At 62.9% G+C, this 19442-nt stretch overlaps 1 protein-coding gene across 9 annotated transcripts in view; it reads left to right on the forward strand.

Annotated features, from left to right (window-relative positions):
* The window catches only part of BEGAIN (brain enriched guanylate kinase associated), a 45388-nt gene that overhangs the window by 22496 nt on the left and 3450 nt on the right, over positions 1-19442 (forward strand). For 6 of the 9 annotated variants that reach the window (XM_035728250.1, XM_035728245.1, XM_035728247.1 and 3 more), the window contains 4 exons: positions 11505-11594; positions 15182-15343; positions 16661-16727; positions 17355-17462. In XM_035728250.1, the coding sequence (XP_035584143.1) occupies positions 11505-11594; positions 15182-15343; positions 16661-16727; positions 17355-17462 (427 nt within the window). Of the gene's footprint in view, positions 1-11504; positions 11595-12333; positions 13383-15181; positions 15344-16660; positions 16728-17354; positions 17463-19442 lie in introns of those variants that run through there. The other 3 variants (XM_035728251.1, XM_035728252.1, XM_035728253.1) reach the window with 2 other exon arrangements.

Genomic DNA, 19442 nt, shown 5'->3' on the forward strand with positions numbered 1-19442 from the left:
GGCCCTGGCGTATGTGACAAGCAGTTCTTTGTTCTCAGCATCATTTGGCCACCTGAGAGCATCCCTAACTGACAGAGGTCGTTTTCTGCCTGGTCTAGAACCTCACATCCACGGAGTCTTCCAGCTTGTATTTTAAAGGCTGGTCTTTTTTCACTAAAAGGTCGGGTTGGCGTGCTGGCGGGGGGCGGGGGTGGCCCACAGCTGGCTGTCTTGGGGGCAGCACGTGTGAGTGACGTGACTGCCGTCCCTCTCTTCGCTGCTGGAGGAGTGGGGCGGCTTCCGGCCTGGGCCACCGTGGACGGAGCTGCTGGACCTTCCGTCCAGGTGCTCTGGGGGCCACGTGCTGCATGGCTGGGGGTACGCCCCGGAGCAGAGCTGCATGGTCAGGAAGAAGCAGGGGGCCACGCTCGGCAGGGTGCTGCTTCTAGTCCAGCCCTGGGTCCTTGGGAGGCCCTGTGTCTCCACGGCCGCCCGGCACTCGGCATCTTGGCATCATCGTCAGGGGAGAGGGGTGCTAACTGCACTCCCCTGGATTGCTGCTCATTGGGGGTTCCTCTTCTGTAAGTTCTGTGTGTGTTTTCCCATCAGGCTGTCTGACCGGCTTGTGGGTGTTCTTCAGCCTGGTCCTTGTCACTCGCGCGTGTGCGAATCCCCCCAGCGACCGCTTGCCCTTGAAGTGGTCCTCTGATGAGCACAAGTTCTTCCTTTTAATTCGGTTGAATGTTTTCGGCTCTTCCTTTCGGATTAAAGCTTTTTGCACAGGGACACCCCAGTGTTCGGGCCAACGTTCTTTGACGCACTCAGATGACTGATGTTTATTGTGGTTCTGCCCCTGTCAGTGGCCACTCTCCATGCTGGAGACACTGTGGGGAAACACCAGCCTGACATCCTGGAGATAGAGACGGACATCGGGTCGTGGCAGAAATGTCAAATCCCACTGACCTCCTCTCCCATGACTCTCCCCTCTAGCCTCCTGGCCTCCTTGCCTTTCCTCAAACACATTGGACAGGCTCCTGCCCCAGGGCCTTTGCACAGGCTGTTCCTTTCGATCTGGAATGTTCTTCCCCAGATATCCCTCCTTTCACATCTTTTTCAGATGTCAGGGGGACGGGGGGGGGCTTTCCTGACCACTCATTCCATTTATAATATCAACCCCCCACCTTGTCCCCTCTCTGCCTTGATTTTCCCAGCCACCCTGATCTCCAGCTGTCTAATGATTTGCTTTATTTCTTTATCTTGTTTATTATCTGTCTCCACCCCCCACCCCTGTCCAGAACAGCAGTCCACTGCTGATCCCCAGTGCTTAGAACTGGCATGTAGTAGGTGCTCAGTAAATGATTTTGGATGAGACCACACTGTGGCAAACAGTGAGGAAGGAGGAGCGGGACGGCCACTCCCCGCTCCTCACAGTGCTTGAGAGGGGGCCTCTCCCTCGCTTGTGCCCCCACCCTACCCCCTCGGCCCTCAGGGACTAGTGTTTTATTATTATTATTTTTTTAAATCACCCCCTGAAGGGTATTTGGTTGGCCCAGTGGTTAGAGAACATAAATCACCCCCTGGGAGGCCCTCAGAGCTGCGAGAGCCTCTGGTGGAGGGATTTGGCCTCAACAGGAAATGGGGGGCCCTACTGAGATGAGGAGGAGCAGGGACGGGGGGCTTCTGGCTGGGGGACCATTCGGGGCAAGAGCCTGGGGGCAGGTGGTAGAGGGGCACGTGGAGGCAGGGCCTGAAGGTGGGGCGCTCTTCCTCACGGGGTGGCTGAGCTCTGACCTTCCCGGTAGTCTCCGCCTCCTGCCCTCCCAGCAGTGAAGGATCACAGAGCTACGTCCCCAGGCATCAGGATGGTGCCCAGCTGGAAGAGTCCTGTCTGTGTTGGACCAAATGGTGCAGCCCACTCACCTGTGCATGCCCACGACACCTGTCCCGTCAGACAAGCAGGCTTCCCATCCCCCCCTTCCAGTAGCCTCCTCCTCCGGGCCACACCAGCACCCTTCCTGAAGCCCGGAGCCGAGGGCACACCTCTGACAGCGCCAGATCCCCGCTGGCCCCCCAGAAGATCCAAACTCCTGTGTGGCACCCAGGCCACCTTTAGCCCCACGCATGGCTGCTCCCCGGGCTGGTCACTCGGAGGTGGCCTGTCCTGCCTCCCTCCAGACCCCCCTCAGGGACCCCTTCTCCCACCCAGGAGGCTCCACTGCCTTGGCCCTCTGGGTTGTCACTGTCAATTTAATTTGCTCATCGATCGCATGCTTGACAAATATTTATTGAGCATCCACTGTTGGCTAGAGGCTGTCGTAGGCACTGAGGATACAGCAGGGACCAAAAACTTCCTCTAGTTAGGGAACCTAACTGAACCTCTCTCATTCTCCCCTCTAGTTAGGGGAGACAGAAGACTTTTATAAAATAAGTATCACAGTGACCAGTGCTGTGGAGACGAAAAATGCCCCCAAACAGAAGGGCAGTGAGTGGGTTGGGGTTGGGGCAGCACAGCCTGGGAAGCCCCCCACCCCAGGGAGGTGATACCTGGGTGCAGGCCTGAGCAGGTGAAGGGTCACCAGGCCCGTGTGAGGGGGAAGAGCTCCAGGCCGAGGGAACGGCAGGTGCAAGGTGCAGAGGAAGGTGCTGACCTATGAGAAATGGGGACAGGCCAGAGTGGCTGAGCAGAGTGATGAGGAGGCCGGGGAGGTGAAGGGGACAGATGGAGGCTGGGGGTGAGTGGGGCCTGCTGAGCGCTTGCGAGCGGAGCCACAATGTGGCCATGTCTGTGTGGAGCAAGGGGGCAAAGCTGGGAGGTCAGGACGGAAGGAAAGGCAGGGACCAGGAGAGTCGTGGTGGCAGCTCTGACCGCCCAGGCAGTGGCCGTGGAGGTGGGCAGAGGGTTCTGGTGTATTCAGGAGGGGAGTGGACAGGGTCCCCTGACGGGCTGGGTGTGGGGTGTGACGGAAGTGGGGGAGCATCCAGAACAACTCCTGGGTGTTGGGCCTGAGCAAAGGATGGAGCCTTTGTCACTTGAGATGGGGACAGCTGCAGGGGGAGAGCAGGTTTGGGGACGCATAAGCTGCCGTCTTACCCACAGGCCTGGGGTACCCCTACTGCACACCTGCTCTGGGCAGACCCCCCTGTCCTGGAGGGCAGCCCCATTCTCTGGGCAGGGTGGGCATGCAGTAGGCGTTCATTGAGGGTTGAAGGACTGGCTAGCATTGTGGTCTCAAACCTGCCAACTCAAGGAGAGGCTTCCCGGGGACCGGCCACCTGCTGAGACCCATCTGATGCCTCCAGGATTGCCGTTGGGTTTTCTTGTCCCTTTCCCCCAGACTGCCTACTCTCCACCTCTTGTCTCCTCCACCCCACCCGGCAGGCCCAGTCCCTCCCTAAGTGGAGTCCCCCAAGGCTCTCTGCCCTACTTCTAAACCTGACCCTAGTGGAGGAAGGCTTAAGTGCTAATTCTCACTATGGTGTGAATGACTACCTCGCTTTGATTTCTCCCTTTGGGTTTCAAGGCACTACAAAGAGACCCTCCACATAGACTATTTCTGCATCCGTAGAGTGGGCATAATAATAATAGCACCTACATTAGAAGGTTATTTCCAAGATTACATTTTTACCATGGATCTTGGCACGTGGTTAATGCTCTGGCTGTTAACTGCCTGGCCCTCTGAGAGTTGCTCCTTTTCCATCCCTCTGCAGGCCCCTGAGGTGCTGGGGCTCGTGGGCCGGTCAGAGGACCCGCATCGGGGCAACAGTGAGGCATCCGTCTTGCTGGAGTCACCGCTCCCTGAGATGGGGAAGACAAGATGGCTGTCGGGTGAAGGCAGCAGGATGTGGGGCCAGGTCTCCTGGGGTCCTCAGCCCCTCTTCCCACGTCCCTCATGGCCTATAGCATGGGGATGCTCTGCCGGGGCAGGTGTTGTGCCTCTGTGTCCAGTGTCCTGGCAGGAGGGGTGGCGGCCAGGGCTGGGGGACCCGCGGTGATGTTTGGAGGGGCCACCCTGGAGAAGGGAGGCCAACGTGGGAGAGGTGCTTACTAGGAGCCAGCACTAGCCTGGTGCTCTTTGGAGAGGCCCTTGCCCCTGGCCATGACTCCTTTGTCTGCCGATGGGCGGCACCCCTACCCAGGGAGGTGAGGATTCAGTGAGGACACCTCAGTGGCACACAGTAGGTCTCACTGGGTGACTGACTGACTGACTGGGAGTCATCTCAGGGAGCCATTTCCAGGAAGAGGTCACGGTGGTCACAAGTGCCCCTTTGGGCTTTGAACCTGAAGCCCAGAAGGGCGGGCTCCTTCCGGCACACTGTCATAGCTCCCCTTTTCTTCCAGATGGGGTTTGCCCTCCTGGAGACCATCTCCTGCAGGCCTGGAGAGGTGCAGGGGAGGGTAGATGGGGAGGGGAGGGGAGGGGAGGGCGGGACCAGCCAAGGGCCCAGAGGGGTGGGGCGTGGAGGGAGTGCAGGGTTGGGGCCAGCTGGCCATGCCCCGCAGTGTAGGGGTTCCTGATAAGCCTCCCACAGCTCTGATTAATTTCATGATCCCCAGAATTCCAGAAAACAGGCCCTCCCACTGATCCAATTAATCTGTGCCCGTGTCTGTTTGCAGTGGCGAGCCGGCCGGTGGGGTGGTCAAATTAGTGAAGTCAGCATGGGTCCTTTGGTGGCTGGTCATGAACCCCATCATCGAAGTATTGAATGGTGGCGCCGGGGCTCCAGGGTGGGATGGCAGGTGCTGGGAGGTTAATTCGGGAGCCCCTCGTCGCCTGTGGGGCCAACTCCACGGTCATTCCATCCATCCATTTCCCTGTGGGTGCCGCCCCTGAACACCGACTCTGGGTGGAGGGCAGGTATGGCCTCAGGGCAGGGGAGGGGTCTGGGGCTAAGTGTTCATGGTCCGGCTTCCAGGCCCCCCAGTCTAGAGTAGGAGACCAGTGAAAGGGCAGATGACCCACAGTGCCCAGCTGGGTGTTAGGAAAGAGGGGTTCGGGCAGGAGTGCCCAAGGAGCCCTCACAGAGCCAGGGGTTCTGGGGACTTCCTGGGGCCCCTGTGGCTTGCCCCACCCTGCCTGAGGCAGCCACCTTGGGTTCCCCTTGCTGGCTCAGCCACCAGAGGGACAGCCCCAAGCCCAAGCCTGGTGCCCGGAGGGAAAGGACCAGACACTTGACCTGCACTCAGCACCTTCTGCCCACGTCTCCCTGGCCAGCCCCTAGTCGGCCCTTCCCCCCAGGCCTGGGCTCTGGGATGCACCCTGGCCCCTGCCAGGATGTTCTCGCCTCCTGACCTTCGAGAAGGAGAAGGAGGTGCTGTGGGCCAGGGAGGGCTCAGCCATGCCGTTAACTCCATGGGTCCTGACAGGCCGGGAGTGAGGACAGACAGCATTCCCATGGAGCAGGGAGGGAATGGGGCAGTACCTGGAGGGTCAAGAGAAGGTTGTTCTCGATGTGGGAGACATAACTCTTTCGTACGCCAGAGAGAATGCTCTGGAAGAGAGGGAGGGGCTGGTGCTTGGGGAGCAAGGGGAGAGTCGCTGAGCCACGCCTGGAGTGGGCGGGGGGCCGCCTGGCGGGCTGTCTGTAGTAACAGCGGGCAGTGCCGGGTGTCGGGGCAGCTGCAGGTAGGTGGCTACACCTGGCGGGGACATCTGTGCAAGCTCCCTCAGGCGGCTTCATTTCCTCAGTGGAGAAGGAAGCGAGGTGATCAGCTGGGAGGAGGGGGGGGGGGGCTGAGCAGGGAGCAGAAGGTGTGAAGTCGTTTTCCAGGCGGTGGGGGGGTGGGCAAGGGACGGACAGGGAATGTGAGAACATTCCAGATCATTGTGTTGGATGAGCGGAAAGTGGGGCCCTGTCACGCAGCTCCGTGATTTCCTGCCGTCCATGGAGAGGCGGCCTTCACCAGGCTGGGGTTTGGCCCCGATGAAGGGAGGGCCGGGGAGGGCATGTGGAGAGTGGCGCCCGGGCCCCCGGGGGGGTGGTGGAGGGATGGGCGTCCCCGTGGTGAGCTGGGAAGAGAGCAGGGTGTCGGAAGTGGGATCGCCGAAGGGAGGTGGCATTGGGGAAGGCCAGCGGGGCATCCCCGTGGGTGTGGGAGCTGGTCCGGGCACTCCCTCCCTGCCCCTGGAGTGCAAGCCCCCCGCCGCGTGCCCCCCACCGCCGGTCCTCATTGCACTTGCGTGTTTCCATGTGCCAGCCACGTGCTGGGGACCTGCGTTCTCTGACACTGACAGCCCCCTCTCCCAGCCAGCCTCCGGAGGCCGACACACCATCTGTCCACAGGCCTTTGTCACTGGTGGGGGTCGACAGGGCCCCACGCTGGGCATCGGGAGGCCTGGGATTGGCCTGACTCACACATGACATTTCAGGTCATGTGGCCACTCAGCGCCAGGGTCTTTGTCTATAATGCAGACGTGATGAGGACCCGTGTGGACAGCAGTGACCCGCAGGCCCCCAGAGCCCGGCTGCTTCCCTCTGTTCCTCTTTGGGGGCCAGAGTCCTCAGGCCACCTCCCATGGGCCTTTCCTGAAAAGGCTGCTGGGAGCTCAGCTGAAACCAGGGCTGCCCAGAGGCCGTGGGCACCTCCAGCGCCTGGCCACCAGGCTCTGCCATGTACCTGGCCCTGCACCAGGGTCTGGGACCCTGAGGAGGAGGTGCAGACACAGCCCCTGCACCCAGACAGCACCCTCTGCTTTGTAAGACCGGGCCCAGGATAGCGAAGAGGGCTTCTGACCCAGCAGGAGGTCTGGGAGGGCTTTCTGGAGGAGGTCAACCAAAGAACCAACGAGCCAGGAAGGGATGTGCTGAGCAGGAGGGGCAGCGTGTGCAAAGGCTCGGGGGTGACTTGCAGCCGCTCTGTCCACTTCCCTGGGTCACCCTGCCATGTCCCAGCCCTGGGCACCCCTGAGTCTGCCCAGCCGCCGAGGGCTCACTAGGCCGCAGCGTTGCCAGCCACAGGCAGCGCTCACAGGCCCTCACGGCGGGGGGTGGGGAGGGTGCCCCCTCGTGAGCACGCTGCAGGGGAGGTGGTTCCAAGAAAACTACAGAGCACTGCAGTTTGCATTAAATTCTGTCATCCCAACGTCAGGGGAAGAGCAGTTGGCCAGGCATTGAACCCATGTGACCTTACCCCACTCCTTGATTGCCATGCATGTCAGCTTCCCCAGCTGTAAAATGGGTGTGGTGCACACCTCCCCCCTGGGTAGTCTGAGACTAGACGAGCAGGTTTATACACGCGCCTGGGGCAGGCGGGCCCTCGGAAGGCTCTGGAGGTGCCGGTTGACTGTTCATGCCCACCTGCCCTTCGGGGGAGATCCAGCCAGGGTGGGCTCCCCAGAGGAACAGAGAAGAGGCTCTTCTGGGACCGGCAGGAAAAGTGGGGACCACTGAACACAGGCACAGGCTGGGGCACAGGAGGGGCGTGGAGGCAGGAGGGACAACACCGAGGTCCTGAAGGGACTGTCTCTGGCTCCTCCTGGGGAAGGCACGTGGCACCAGGCCTTCTGTGGGGACCTGTTTCCGGGTCCGGCGGGACATCCTGTGGGCTTCACACAGTGGTCCCAACGAGCCCCCTGGAGGCCTAACTGGGAGCGGCTGGGCCTGGCGCTAAGGACGGCAGGTTGAACGGGGAGGGCGAGTCCCGCGGAACAGCAGGCAGGGCAGCAGGGTGCTGCCCTCTCAGGAGTGAGACGGAGCGGGGACGGCAGGCTGTGCCAGGGGCCGGGGCCTGAGCAAGAGGAGGGGCGGCCTGGAAAGAGTTGGGAAAGCATGTCCCTGGCCGAGGGAGCAGCAAGCACCAAGGCCCTGAGGTGGGAAGGAAGGGGCTCAGGGTGATGGAGGGGACCGGCACGGGGAGGGGCAGAGCAATGGAGAGTCCCGGGGGACAGAGACTTGGGATGGGCACGTGTGGGGGAATTTTGACCAGAGGTGGCACATGGTGTGACTGGGTTTCCTGGCATGCCATCGGGCTGCTGGGGGGAGACTGGAATGCTGGAGAACGGGGCGTGGGGGGGTGCGGGAGCCCCAGGCACCGCTGCTCAGTGATACCCGAGAAGCCGACTCAGCCCCTGTAGTGCGCCCCGCACCTGTGAGCGGCGACCGATCCCTGCCCCGGGGGCCGCCTGGGCTGGTGCAGCCGGGGTGTCGGGGGGGCCCCCCCTGACATCAGGCCCTGGATGTGGAGGAGTTAACCCAGAGCAGGAGGGAGTTCGTACGTTCCGGGCAGAGGGGACATGGGGACAAAGGCACCAAGATGAGAAGCTGCCTGCAGCATGTGAGCAATGACAAGCAGTTTGGGGTTTGCTGGAGCATGACTGCCGGGTGGGGCCCGCGCGCCACGAGCCGAGAAGACAGGCTGTCCTGTGGGGGCGCGCCGCTGGGACACCGGGGCCCGGAGACTCGCAGCGTCTGGGAGCCGGCAGGCCCCACGGCTCCTTCCGCCAGCACGCCCTCCGTCGGCCCCCCGCCCAGCCCGCCTCGTCCCCACAAAGACTTCAGCCCCCCACGGACAGGCGCCGCTGCCGGCCCACCGGGTGCACCCGACCCACTAACCTGGTCAACACCTCGGAGCGGGGAAGGATTTCCTTCCGGCACCCCAGGGCTCCCGGAGCTCACACGCCCTTCCTCCCCATGCCCAGCGTGGCACCCGGTGCCACAGACATCAAGGGGAACAGAGAGGGCAAACCCCGGGCCCCAGGAGGCCCCGAGGGATGGAGGAAGGGCATCAGGAGGCAGTCCGCAGTCTGATGGGGACAGAGGAGGAAAGAGAGGGAACCTTCAGTGAGCAGGAACCAAGGAAGGCTTCCCAGAAGAGGTGGCATTTGAACAGAGCCTCGCAAGAAAAAAGAGGGTCTGAGGACTTAGAGATGGGGAGCTAGGACATTCCAGAAGAGGGAACAGCATGGACAACTGCCTGGATGGTGGGTGTGAGTGTGGCCGCGTTTGGGGGATCAGACAGGAACGGAGAGGGCGGTGGTCCTTTCCCCTGCAGGGAGAGGAGGAAGGGGGCCTGGTGTGCGGGGGGGGGGGGGGCGCTCAGGTGTGGCTGGAAGCCCCTTCCTCCCCTCCCTCCCCTGGGCTAGTCAGAGGCAGCCACAGGTGGCCACAGCCATCTCCACCTGCATGACGGGGAGGGGGGTGCGGGTGATGAGGTGAGCTGGGAGAAGTGCCCGGCGCTCCCGGTGTCCGCTTCTCCGCCCCATCCCTTCGGCCCCTCGGCCCCTCAGAGCAGGCCAGGCTGGTCTCCCCACCAGCTCCCTGAGCACGCAGACGTCCTGCCCCTCCCAGCTGCCTGCCCCCCCCAGGGTCAGGTGGCAGTTGTGCCCCCCCGAGGACACCCCCCTGGCCACGAGGGGAGCCGGGATCACCAAGGCCCCAGGGCTCAGGGCAGGTCAGCTTTGGCAGCCTGGGCCAACCCTCTGTCCATCTGTCTGCCCAGCAGTCACCAGGCCCTTCAGCCAGCAAGGATGGGAAAGTGGCTTTGCTTTTGGCCCAGCGAGGGGTGACACTGTGACAGGGCCACGGCTCTGCTATGCCAGCCCCCACTGGGGCAGTCAGTGGCCCTGATGGCAGCCAGCAGCCGGCCAGGAGAGCCCAGTGGGAGGCAGGTAATTCCCTCCTCCGCTGTCTCTCTGCTTAAACACTTGGGCAGGCCTGTGGCGGGGGGGGGGGGGGGGGGGGGGCAGGGGGCGGGGGCCCTCCCTCCCCACTGCCGTCCTGTCCTTTGGCACAGATGCCCCCGGAGGGGGTGGCCGCCCCAGGAGAGGCCAGAAGATCTGGGTCTCATCTCCTCCTCACCACAGGCTTGCTGTGTGATCTTGGGAGAGTTGCTTAGCCTCTCTGGACTCCCGTTTTCTCATCTCCAGGATAGGGGCACTCCCCAGCCTCAGGCTGGGAATGAGCCTTTGTGTCAGAACAAGAGTAGGCTGTCAGCAAAAAAAATGCCCTGTGTGTGACCAGAAGCAGTGTCTGGGTCAAGCCACAGCTATGCCCCCTACTTGCTGGGCCTCCAGGCAAGCCCTGCCCCTTCCCTGGGCCTCAGTTTCCCCCCAGGCCCCAGCCTCCTGCTGCTCTTCTGAAAACTCACCTGCCAGGAGCCCCCCCTGTGGAGGGGCCCTTGTGGAGTGAGGACTGGCTGAGGGCCGGGAGGGGGACTCCCACAGGATGGGCTGTGGTCCAGGCACCCAGGGCAGACTGGCAGTTTCTGGATGCTCCCAAGGGCACCGGCCCGTCCTGCCCCTGCTCTGTTCACTCGACAGCATTGGGGTCATCGGCCAAGGGTGGACACCGGGGCTGGAATTTCAAAGTCCCGTCCACCCAGAGACCCAGCCGGTGCCCTGCCCACCACCCATCCTCCACAGCGTGCTGGGGCCCCAGCTCAGGAGACCAGGGTCAAGGGCAGCCCATCTTACAGAGGGGGACACGGGGGCTCCCGGAAGTGGCGACCAGTGTGCAGGGCACAGCCCAGGGCTGAGAGCTTCCCCGATTCCCCCTCGACCTGTCAAGTCTTTGGGGGGGGGGGTGCAAAATTTGATCCTTAGTAAATTTTTTTTCTGATTTCTCATCACTATAGGAAATATGACAAATCTAGGAAAGTATAGAAGAAAATTTTCAAATTACCCAGAACCCCACCACCCACCCATGACAACACTAACACTTCTTTCCCTACCTCACTCTTCGTGGCTGTCGATATACAGATCTTTTTAAATGGGATTATACTGCTTTCTCAATACCCGTGCCTCTAAGCGGTTTTTGGAAGTCTGATTTCCGGGGCTGCATCCTCTCATCAGATCTCCGCTCTGGCTCTGGGGCCGGGGAGGCCACCAGAGGGTCCCTGGAGAGACTGCGGGGGACAGTGGGGGAGAGCGCTCCCAAGCGCACTTGGCTGGGGCTCTGATGAATGTCCTGGTGCCCCCCGCAGGGTGGCACCGAAGAAGGGCAGGGCAGACCTGGGCCCCCTCCCACATCCATCCAGCCGATCCCGCTCCCCGCCCCCCAAGCCCGGCCCAGACAGGCCACAGACAGAGTTCGGTGAGAAGGGGCCCCAGGGAGGGTGAAGGGGGCCCTGCCCTGGACCCCTAACTTCTGCTAGGTCCCTCTGCCCCTCCCTCCCCTGTCTAGACGTGTGAGCCCGTCACAGCCGCCCAGCACAGGTGGGGCCTGGCGTCAACTGTCCCTCCACGCTCCTTGCCTTCTGGGATCTCCAGCCAATGGGTCCTGCCAGATGGGAGCCCAGAGCTGTGGGGACCCTGCCCCCATGACTCTTCTCTGAGGCTGAGACCTCGAGGCAGGCCTGCCAGTGGTGGGACACAGTACCACCGCTGGGCTCAGGCACCCAGAGCTGGCAGGTGCACCAGCTTGCCCCGCCCCCAGTTCCCGCACCTGCACCCTGACACCTTGCTGACCAGAAGGAGCTCTGCTGCCTGGTGGGGGCGGGTTGTACACCCCCCTCTCCCGGTCTGTGCCCACGGCGGCCCCGCCCCCGCCCCCAACCCCACGCTGAGCAGCTCTGTCCTCTTCACCCACAGGCTGCGCAGTCCCTGGGTGCCCTCGTGCCTCGGGCAGCCCCGCATCCTGCAGGGCCGGCTGGCCAGGTCCTCGCCCTCGCTCTGGGACAGGTAACACACCTGTTGTCTCCCCGGTTCCTTGGTGTCTCTGCGTCTGTCCCCAGACATCCCTCCCTTGTCTGCGTCACCTCGCCCAAGACCGATGGGGAAGGGCCCCCAGCACGGCCTCACCACACCTTCCTGCACCATCCTTCTCAGAGCCAAGGCCCTCGACGCCCCACCCACTGCCCGCACCCCCCGGCCCTAGCTGAGGGCTCTGTCCTGGGGCTCAAGCCTCCCCTGAGTGTCCAGGGAGGGCTCCTGGTAGAAGGCGGGGCGGGAGGCGGGGGGTCTGCCCCGGGACGAGGCCTGCCCTCCTAAGCTCATCGTTCTTCTCGGGGAGGCGGGAACACACGTCCAGGGGCTTCCCATGGGCCAGGAAGGAACTGGAAAACACCTCCTCACCCCCACACACCCCGTCAGGTTAGGTGCACGTCCTGATTTGATTCACCAAGACCCAGGGCAAAGCAAGGTGACTTCACCAGGCTACAGTCTGAGTAGGGTTTCCTGAGCACCCGGCCTGGGAGCGTGGCCCTTACCGAGGGCCTGGCACTGGCTGGTCTGGTCACAAAGGACTCCCACACCCTCCCTGTGCTTCTGTTGAGGGGCTGTTTCCAGACGCCAGAGCCTCCTAAGTCGACTCCTTGCTCAGGGAGAAGCAGAGGCCCCGGGCCCCGGGCGATCTCCCCAGAGTCCCACGTCCACACGGCCCTGGCCTCTAGCATCATCTCCCGGTGGTTCTGATGAGCCGGGGCAGGGCACGGACCACACGACGGCCCTAGCGCCCCGTGTGTGGGTGCCCACACCCCAGCTTTACAGACATGGAGACCGAGGCGGAGGTCAGGCAGGGCTCAGGTTGATGCCCGGGGAGGGGCCAGCCCTGGCAGCGATGGGGGCACCCCCCAGGTGACCGCAGGCCCCCGGATGCCCAGCCCGGGACCTTCCTGGACCAGGCCAAGGAGGGGACGTGTCCAAAGCTTCTGAGTAGCTGATCACCAGGAGGGGCAAGGGGCAAGGAGGGGTCACCACGGCCACTCGGAGTCTGACTGGGGACTGAGGGTAACTGTGCCCTTCTCAGGGGTGGGGACCGCAGAGGGCAGGGATGGGGCAGCATTGAATGCACAGAGTGTCAGGTGCCCGTGGGCCGTGGGTGGCTGGACGTGGGGGAGTGGGCCAGAGAGAGGCCGGGGCTGGGGATGGAAGCATGTGGGGCCGGGGAGGTGCTCCATGTGTGGTGTGTTTCGACGTTTGGCTGGGTCACATCAGGACTGGGCGGTCTGCATGATGGCAGGGTCTGTGCTGTGGCTGCAGGTGGGTGGCCATGGTTGGGAGGGAAGGTCACTGGCTCTGGGTGGCAGGGGGTGGCCACTCAAGTGGTCACACGGGTAGATGGACGATGCTCTCATCTTTTCCCGAGGGTGCAGACCCCACCCGTACCTTGTGACAGAGGGCTGTGGGTGGACCTGCAGCCCCCACAGGACAATTGACTTCAGGGGCTGCTGCCCCACCCCCTCCCCCGACACTGTGCCTGCAGGGGGGCCCTGGCTGACATGCGAGAGTCCCTAAGAAGCTGAGAAGCTCACCACCCCGCTGGGGAGAAGAGCTGGGGCCAAGGACCCTCTGGGATCTGTAGCTGCAGGGTGGGGCAGTCCGGCATGCTGCCTGGAGGAGGCAGCCAGACCTGTGTGGGCAGCGGTGGGCACTGTGCTGCAGGGCTCTCCTGGATTAAGGCTCTGCTTCCTCCTTGGAGTCTGACCCCCCGTGGGGACCTGCCCCACCCTTCTCTGAGGTTCTCGAAACGTAGGCAACTTTTTATTTTTATTTGTTTTTAAAAAAATGATGTAGATGTGGGCAGGAATCCAGGAATATTTAATTTAGATCTGTTGGGTGTGCGCCCGTGGTAACATGAGTGGCTTACACGCTGGGCCGGAGACGGGAGACTGCCTGCTCCCTAGAACCCTGACTCCGGTTTGGGTCTCGGAGGTCCTGAGAACATGGGCTCTTGCTCAAGGTCCCACAACACCTCTGGGCAGAGTCAGGGTTCCCAAGCTCTGCCTCCCGCGGTTTTCAGCGGGACACCTGGGGACTCCCCTCCCACTCCCCTGCAACAGTCTCCAGCAGGTGCTGTCTCTACTCCTCTTCCCCGGGTCCCCAGCAAACGCACTGAAAATGACCATCCAAAGGGGTGTTGGCTCTAGATTGTCCCCTGGGGGTGTGCACTTGTTCCAGCAAACAGTGGGCCCGCTTGCCCCCCTCCCCCCACCTCGGACCCGGGGAACCTCTCTGGGCAGAATTTTTCCCAGAACCTGGGCTTTGTGTCCCCCGGGCAAGATGGGGGCAGTCCACTCTTTCCAGGGGGAAGCTGAGGCCTGATCGTGGGCAGCCTGGGGGCCCGTGGCGGCGGGGACCAGCAGCAAGTTTGTGTGACAGCAGCGGCCCTGGCCACCCGGTGATGCCAGGCTAGAGTTCACCTGTGGGCTGCACCACCCTGCGTGGGTTTCGTTGTTACTGGAGCCCAGGGGCGTCCCGAACGGAGCTGGAATCCTAGCTCTGCTCGTGCCTGACACCCAGCAGGCACAACTGGTGCCCCGCACCCACCAGGCAGCCCCTGGCCTGCAGGAAGTCCGCGCTCTTGGCCGCACTCTTAGAGAGGAGGCCCTTCGAGCTCAGCCTGGAAAGGGGGCCGTGCATAGGTCAGTGCGTGTTTGGGAGTATCTACACGCTTCACTCCGGTGCGGGGTGGCTGTCCACAGGAGGGTGTGGCCCTTGCCCGGGTGGAGTTCACGGTCACCATACTGGGGGCGGTCACCATACTTGCTCCTCCTGCCTTTGGCCTGATTGTAGAAATGAGGGCGTGCGGACAGTGGGCCATTATCCGGTGTCTCTGTTTCCTGGGGCTGGGGGCTCAGCGTCCTGGAGTGCTAGAGGAGCCCACGGTCAGTGGAGAAAATGGAGCCTCAAGAGCTGGGGCTGGGGCTCTGGAAAGCTTCCTGGAGGAAGGGGGGCCGCGGGCAGGCCAGGGCTGTTCAGAGTTTCCGAAGCTGTGCACAGCTCGCTGGCCACTGTGGCGGAGGCTGCCTGGGCATGGGGCACACATCCTCTCCCCGGCCCGAAGGTCACCCAGCCAATCCGGGGAGGAGAGGAGCTTCCGCAGCCGGGCGCAGTGCAGGAGCCAAAGCGGGGAGGGGGGGGGGCCTGCAAACTGTGCCATCCGGAGGGCGGCCCCGAGTCGGAGACCCGGGGGCGGGGGGGGGGGGACTGACGAGCGCTCCTCAAACCAGGGTCCTTTAAGCCGCCCCAAACACTCGCCAGGTTCGGGGGCCAGCGTCCCTCCTCCGGGGGGACTGCGGAGGGATTTACTGAGGGCGGGGCGCCGCTTCAGGCTGAAGGACCGACTCTCTGACCCCCCCCCCGCCCTCCCCCCAGGGGCTGGGAGCCGCCCGGGGAGGGGTGTCCGGTGCGCGCGCGCGTGCGCTCTCGCGTGTGTCCGTGCGGCCGGGCGCACACGCTGCGCACCCACGGCGCGGCGGCTGGCCCGCTCGGGCTCCGTTTCCCGCGCTCAGCGCCGCGGCCCGGCCCGCTGCCGCGTGTCGTTGCAGCGCGCTGCAGGAGCAGAAGGGCGAGCTGCGCAAGCGGCTGTCCTACACCACGCACAAGCTCGAGAAGCTCGAGACCGAGTTCGACTCCACGCGCCACTACCTGGAGATCGAGCTGCGGCGCGCACAGGAGGAGCTCGAGAAGGTCACGGAGAAGCTGCGCAGGTACGGGGGTGGGGGGGGGGGGGGGGGGGTGAGGGGGGTGGGGGGGCGGGGCCCGGGGTTGGCCGTCAGTGGAACCCTGCCTGCCCCCCTCCCCTGGGGGGCTGTGGACCCCGTTCACCGACGCCAAGTCCAGGGCTCAGGGAGGGCAAGCTCCTTGTGCCAAGAGCGGCTGGGTCGGGATTTGACTCTGGCTGTAGGTCCTGGCAGGACAGGCTCTTCCCAGGCACCTCTCCATCCTCTGTTCATTCCTCCCATATATTCTTGCCGGGACAGCGGCATGACACACGTGCAGCCATCTCCAGACCCCTCCTGGCCCACCGGGGCCCCAACCACTGTTCCCTGGGTCCCTGATAGGAAAAGCGATGTCTAGCCCCGGAGACGAACCGGTGTTTAGGGACCGTTCCCTTGAGCAGCGTGGCAGCAAGCGAAGTGTGGGGCAAGGTGTGCTGGACCCTGAGTAGTTACTCCCTTAAAAACCAAACTTTTCTAAAAACTTGGTTTTGCATATTGAAGACATTTTCCTATGTCTTACACACTTTCCAGCCTTTAGGAAGATGCAAAGAGAACACACAGTTTGCCCCTGGCTCGGTTTGTTTTAAACTGAGGGCGCATAGGCTACTGCTCTCCCGGCCGGGATCTGCCAGGAGGGCCGTTTGTCCCCTCCCCCCCCAGCAACCCCTCCCCCATCTAGTTGCGTTGGAACCAAGCTTAGGCCACGCAGTCAGACCTCGGTTAAGGTCTCGCCTCTGCCACTTACTGCTTGAAGCATCTCCAGCCTCAGTTTCCCCACTGCTAAGACTGGGCGGGGGCACACAGTGACACCGCACCCAGGTTGTCGAGAGGACGCACGCTGTCCCAAATCGTCTTCCACCAGCACACCACATGTAGTGGGAACACGGCTCCTGATTCCCACCCAACATCTGTTCCCGCCTTCCCCCTTCTTCCTGGGGGAGCCCGGGTTTAGCCAGCATGTGTCTCCAGCACTCAGTCTGGGGCCCACCGCGCGGCCAGTCCTAAGTCTGCCCTGCTAACCTCGAGACTGAGTGAGTAAATGTGAGTGAAACTGGCTCTGAGCAAGGACCGGACAGAGTTGCTTGGGAGTAGAGGCCTTCCCTTTCCATCTCCATGGGGTCCTCGACCCGGGCCCAGGAAAGGCTCCTCCGCACTCACTTTGCTGAGTGCGGAGGAGCAGGCAGACCAGGGTGGGACCCGTGGGCGGGCTCAGGCGGCCTGTGTTCAGCCCTGCCCTGCCCGCCGGGTGGCTGTAGGGGTCCTGGGAGGGTCGGGCCGGGCACCGCAGCCACCCCATTGTTCCAGGATTCAGAGCAACTACATGGCGCTGCAGAGGATCAACCAGGAGCTGGAGGACAAACTGTACCGCATGGTGAGGGCCACCACCCCGCTGCTGCCTGGGGGATGGTGCTGGAGGCCTCCTGGTCCCGTATGGCGGGTGTGTCCGGGTGGGGCTGGGCGGGATCTGGCACCTTCCCTCTCCGAGAGGAGTTCCCTCTCCTTCTAGTAGGTTCCGGGCTTGTTTTGTTTCTGAAAATCACAAATGGGCCTTCAACACCTGCTGTCTTAGAGTCTTTCGGAGCAGAGACAGCTCGGCTTGGGACCCTGGACAAGGGCCCTTGCCTTTCTGAGCTCAGGCGGAGGCTGAAAGAGGACAGGCTCAAGGCAGGAGGAGGTGGGGTGCAGGGAGAGGGGCCAGACTTTGTGCTGAGTGCAGACTCAGGAGGTAGGCATTACTGTCCCCGTGGTGTGGATGAGCAAGAGGCTCAGGGAGCCAGTGACTTGCCCAAGGCGGTCTGGCTCGTCCGTGCTGGAACACAGGTGGATTTGAACCTGCTGGTCTGTGCTCCTGACCCCACCTTCCTTGGCCTTGCAAACACCTCATCGTTATCGACTGCAAGAGGGCACCCGGGAGGCCTGTAGAGCAACTGGGCTTGAGGCCCAGGCCTTGGCTGACCCCTGATCGGCTCCTTCCCATACCCCCCGTCCCTCGCCCCAGGGCCAGCACTATGAGGAAGAGAAGCGAGCGCTGAGCCACGAGATTGTTGCCCTCAACAGCCACCTGCTGGAGGCCAAGGTGACCATCGACAAGCTGTCGGAGGACAATGTGAGTGTTGGACCACCGTGACCCTGGGGGCCCAGGCCCCGTGGCCTCCAGGCTTCAGGGGCTGGTACAGGCCAGGTGGAAGGACAGGGCCACCTCGCCAGAGATACACTGCCAAGGGTATTCAGGAAGACCCTCTGCTGGAAGGAAACACGGCTTGAGATAGCAACCCCTGGGCCATATTATCCCATTCAAGGCGGTGCTTCCTGACCCCAGGTTTGGGGCATGCTTGCTCCTGCCCCAGCCAGCCCCTGTGGGCATCAGAGCCATGTGGATGCTCTGGTTTCAAGGGCCCCATGAGATGGGCCCAGCCCCACTCAAGGACCCCTGACAGCTGACCACACATTCACTAAGGAGTGTCTGCTTCTTGCCAGGCCCACTGAGGCTGTGAGATTATGGTGTGGACGGGCAAAACCCCTCCCCGCCCACGTGGAGTTTACGCCTGAGCGGGAAAGACAGCAAACAAGATAGATACGCAACCCGCACAGCATGTTAGAAGTGCTGAGTGCTGCAGGGGAAACAACACGGCAAACGGTGCCGGGGAGTCACTCGGGTGCTTCCGGAAGAGACTGCTAGATCAAGACCTGAAAGTGGCCAGAGAGGTGGCCACAGGCACCTGGGGAAGAGCCTTCCTTCTGATGAAAAGAACCGGAGTGGCAGAGGAGGGCCTGCAAGAACAGCAGAGGGGCCTCCTGGGGGCGGCGCGGGGGGGGGGGTAGGGCAAGGGCTGAGGTCAGAAACAGAGCAAGAGACCACGCGGTGCAGGATCCTCTAGGAATCTGGGTTTTATTCTGAATGAAGTAGGGAGCTACGGAAGGTTCCTGGAGAGAGGAGTAACATGACTGGAGCTACGCTTTTCTGGGCTCACCGAGAACAGACAGGACAAGGGCTCAGGTTTGGGTTCGAAGATGGAACCCACGGCATTAACGGGGATTTTGGACATGGGGTGTGGGAGAAGAGAAGGGTCCAACCCAACTGCAGGGTTCAGAGCCCAAAGGAAAGAAGCAACCTGCCGTCTCCTGGGCCGGGGGGTGTGTGCCTGGGGAGGAGCAGGGGTGGGGCTGGACCCGGCACCGGACAGCTGCAGGGCATGCCCCGACGGCAGGGTCTGGAGTTGAGGGCGGAGATCAGCGTGCAGGTGCAGTGAGGAGGCAGAGGAGTGCGGGCAGAGGAGGGGGAGGCCCCGCACAGGGCCCGGGGCCGCGCTGGAGGTCTGCGAGGGATGTGGTGGCGGCTCTGAGCTGGCCAGCCAGTGCTCACAGCCCCTTGAGGCCAGGGGCAGCGGGTCTGGGACCTCACGGGTGGTCCATTCTCAGCTTTCGGCCAACTGTGCCCTTCCCAGGGCGCTCGAGACATTGAGGAGGCTGGGGACCCAGTGTCTCTCCACTTGGCAGGCCAAGCTGGGGGCACGAGCTTTCAGCACAGATGGTGGAGGTCGGGGAGCCTCCAGGAACGGGGGGGGGGGCAGGGGGCAGCAGTGCCCATGCCTTCCATAGCCCGTCTCCATTGCAGAACACCTGGTCCTGGTTGAGCTGAGACTGGGGGGAGCAGGCGGGTCTCGGGGCCCATTGGTGGACCCCAGATTCCTCACTGTCAGAGCCTTCACGGCGGAGGACCCCCAGCTGGAGGGCAGGAGTGAAAGGCCCAACCACAGGCACATGCAACAGAGATTTTCCAAAGATGAAAGCAAATCCTCTCAAGTCCTACTGTTTGCATCTGTTTTCGGCTCAGGAGGCTGAGCCCGTCCCTGCCTGGACCTTGGGTCACACAGGCCCTCTGCCCCTCCCCGCCCTGCCCCTCACCCAGCCCTGCAACCACCCCCATAAGCAGGCCACACTTTAGGAAGGGGGGGTGTGCGGAGCAAGTCTGAGACACGGGGAGGCAGGGGCCGCGGGCATGTTCCTTATCACTGGCTGGTGCCGGTACTCTCAGCTTTGGGAGGGGGGGACAGGAAGACCAGGCATGGTCTCCACGCCTGGGGCC

The sequence above is a fragment of the Zalophus californianus genome, chromosome 6, assembly GCF_009762305.2.
Source record: "Zalophus californianus isolate mZalCal1 chromosome 6, mZalCal1.pri.v2, whole genome shotgun sequence".
NCBI lineage: Eukaryota > Metazoa > Chordata > Mammalia > Carnivora > Otariidae > Zalophus > Zalophus californianus.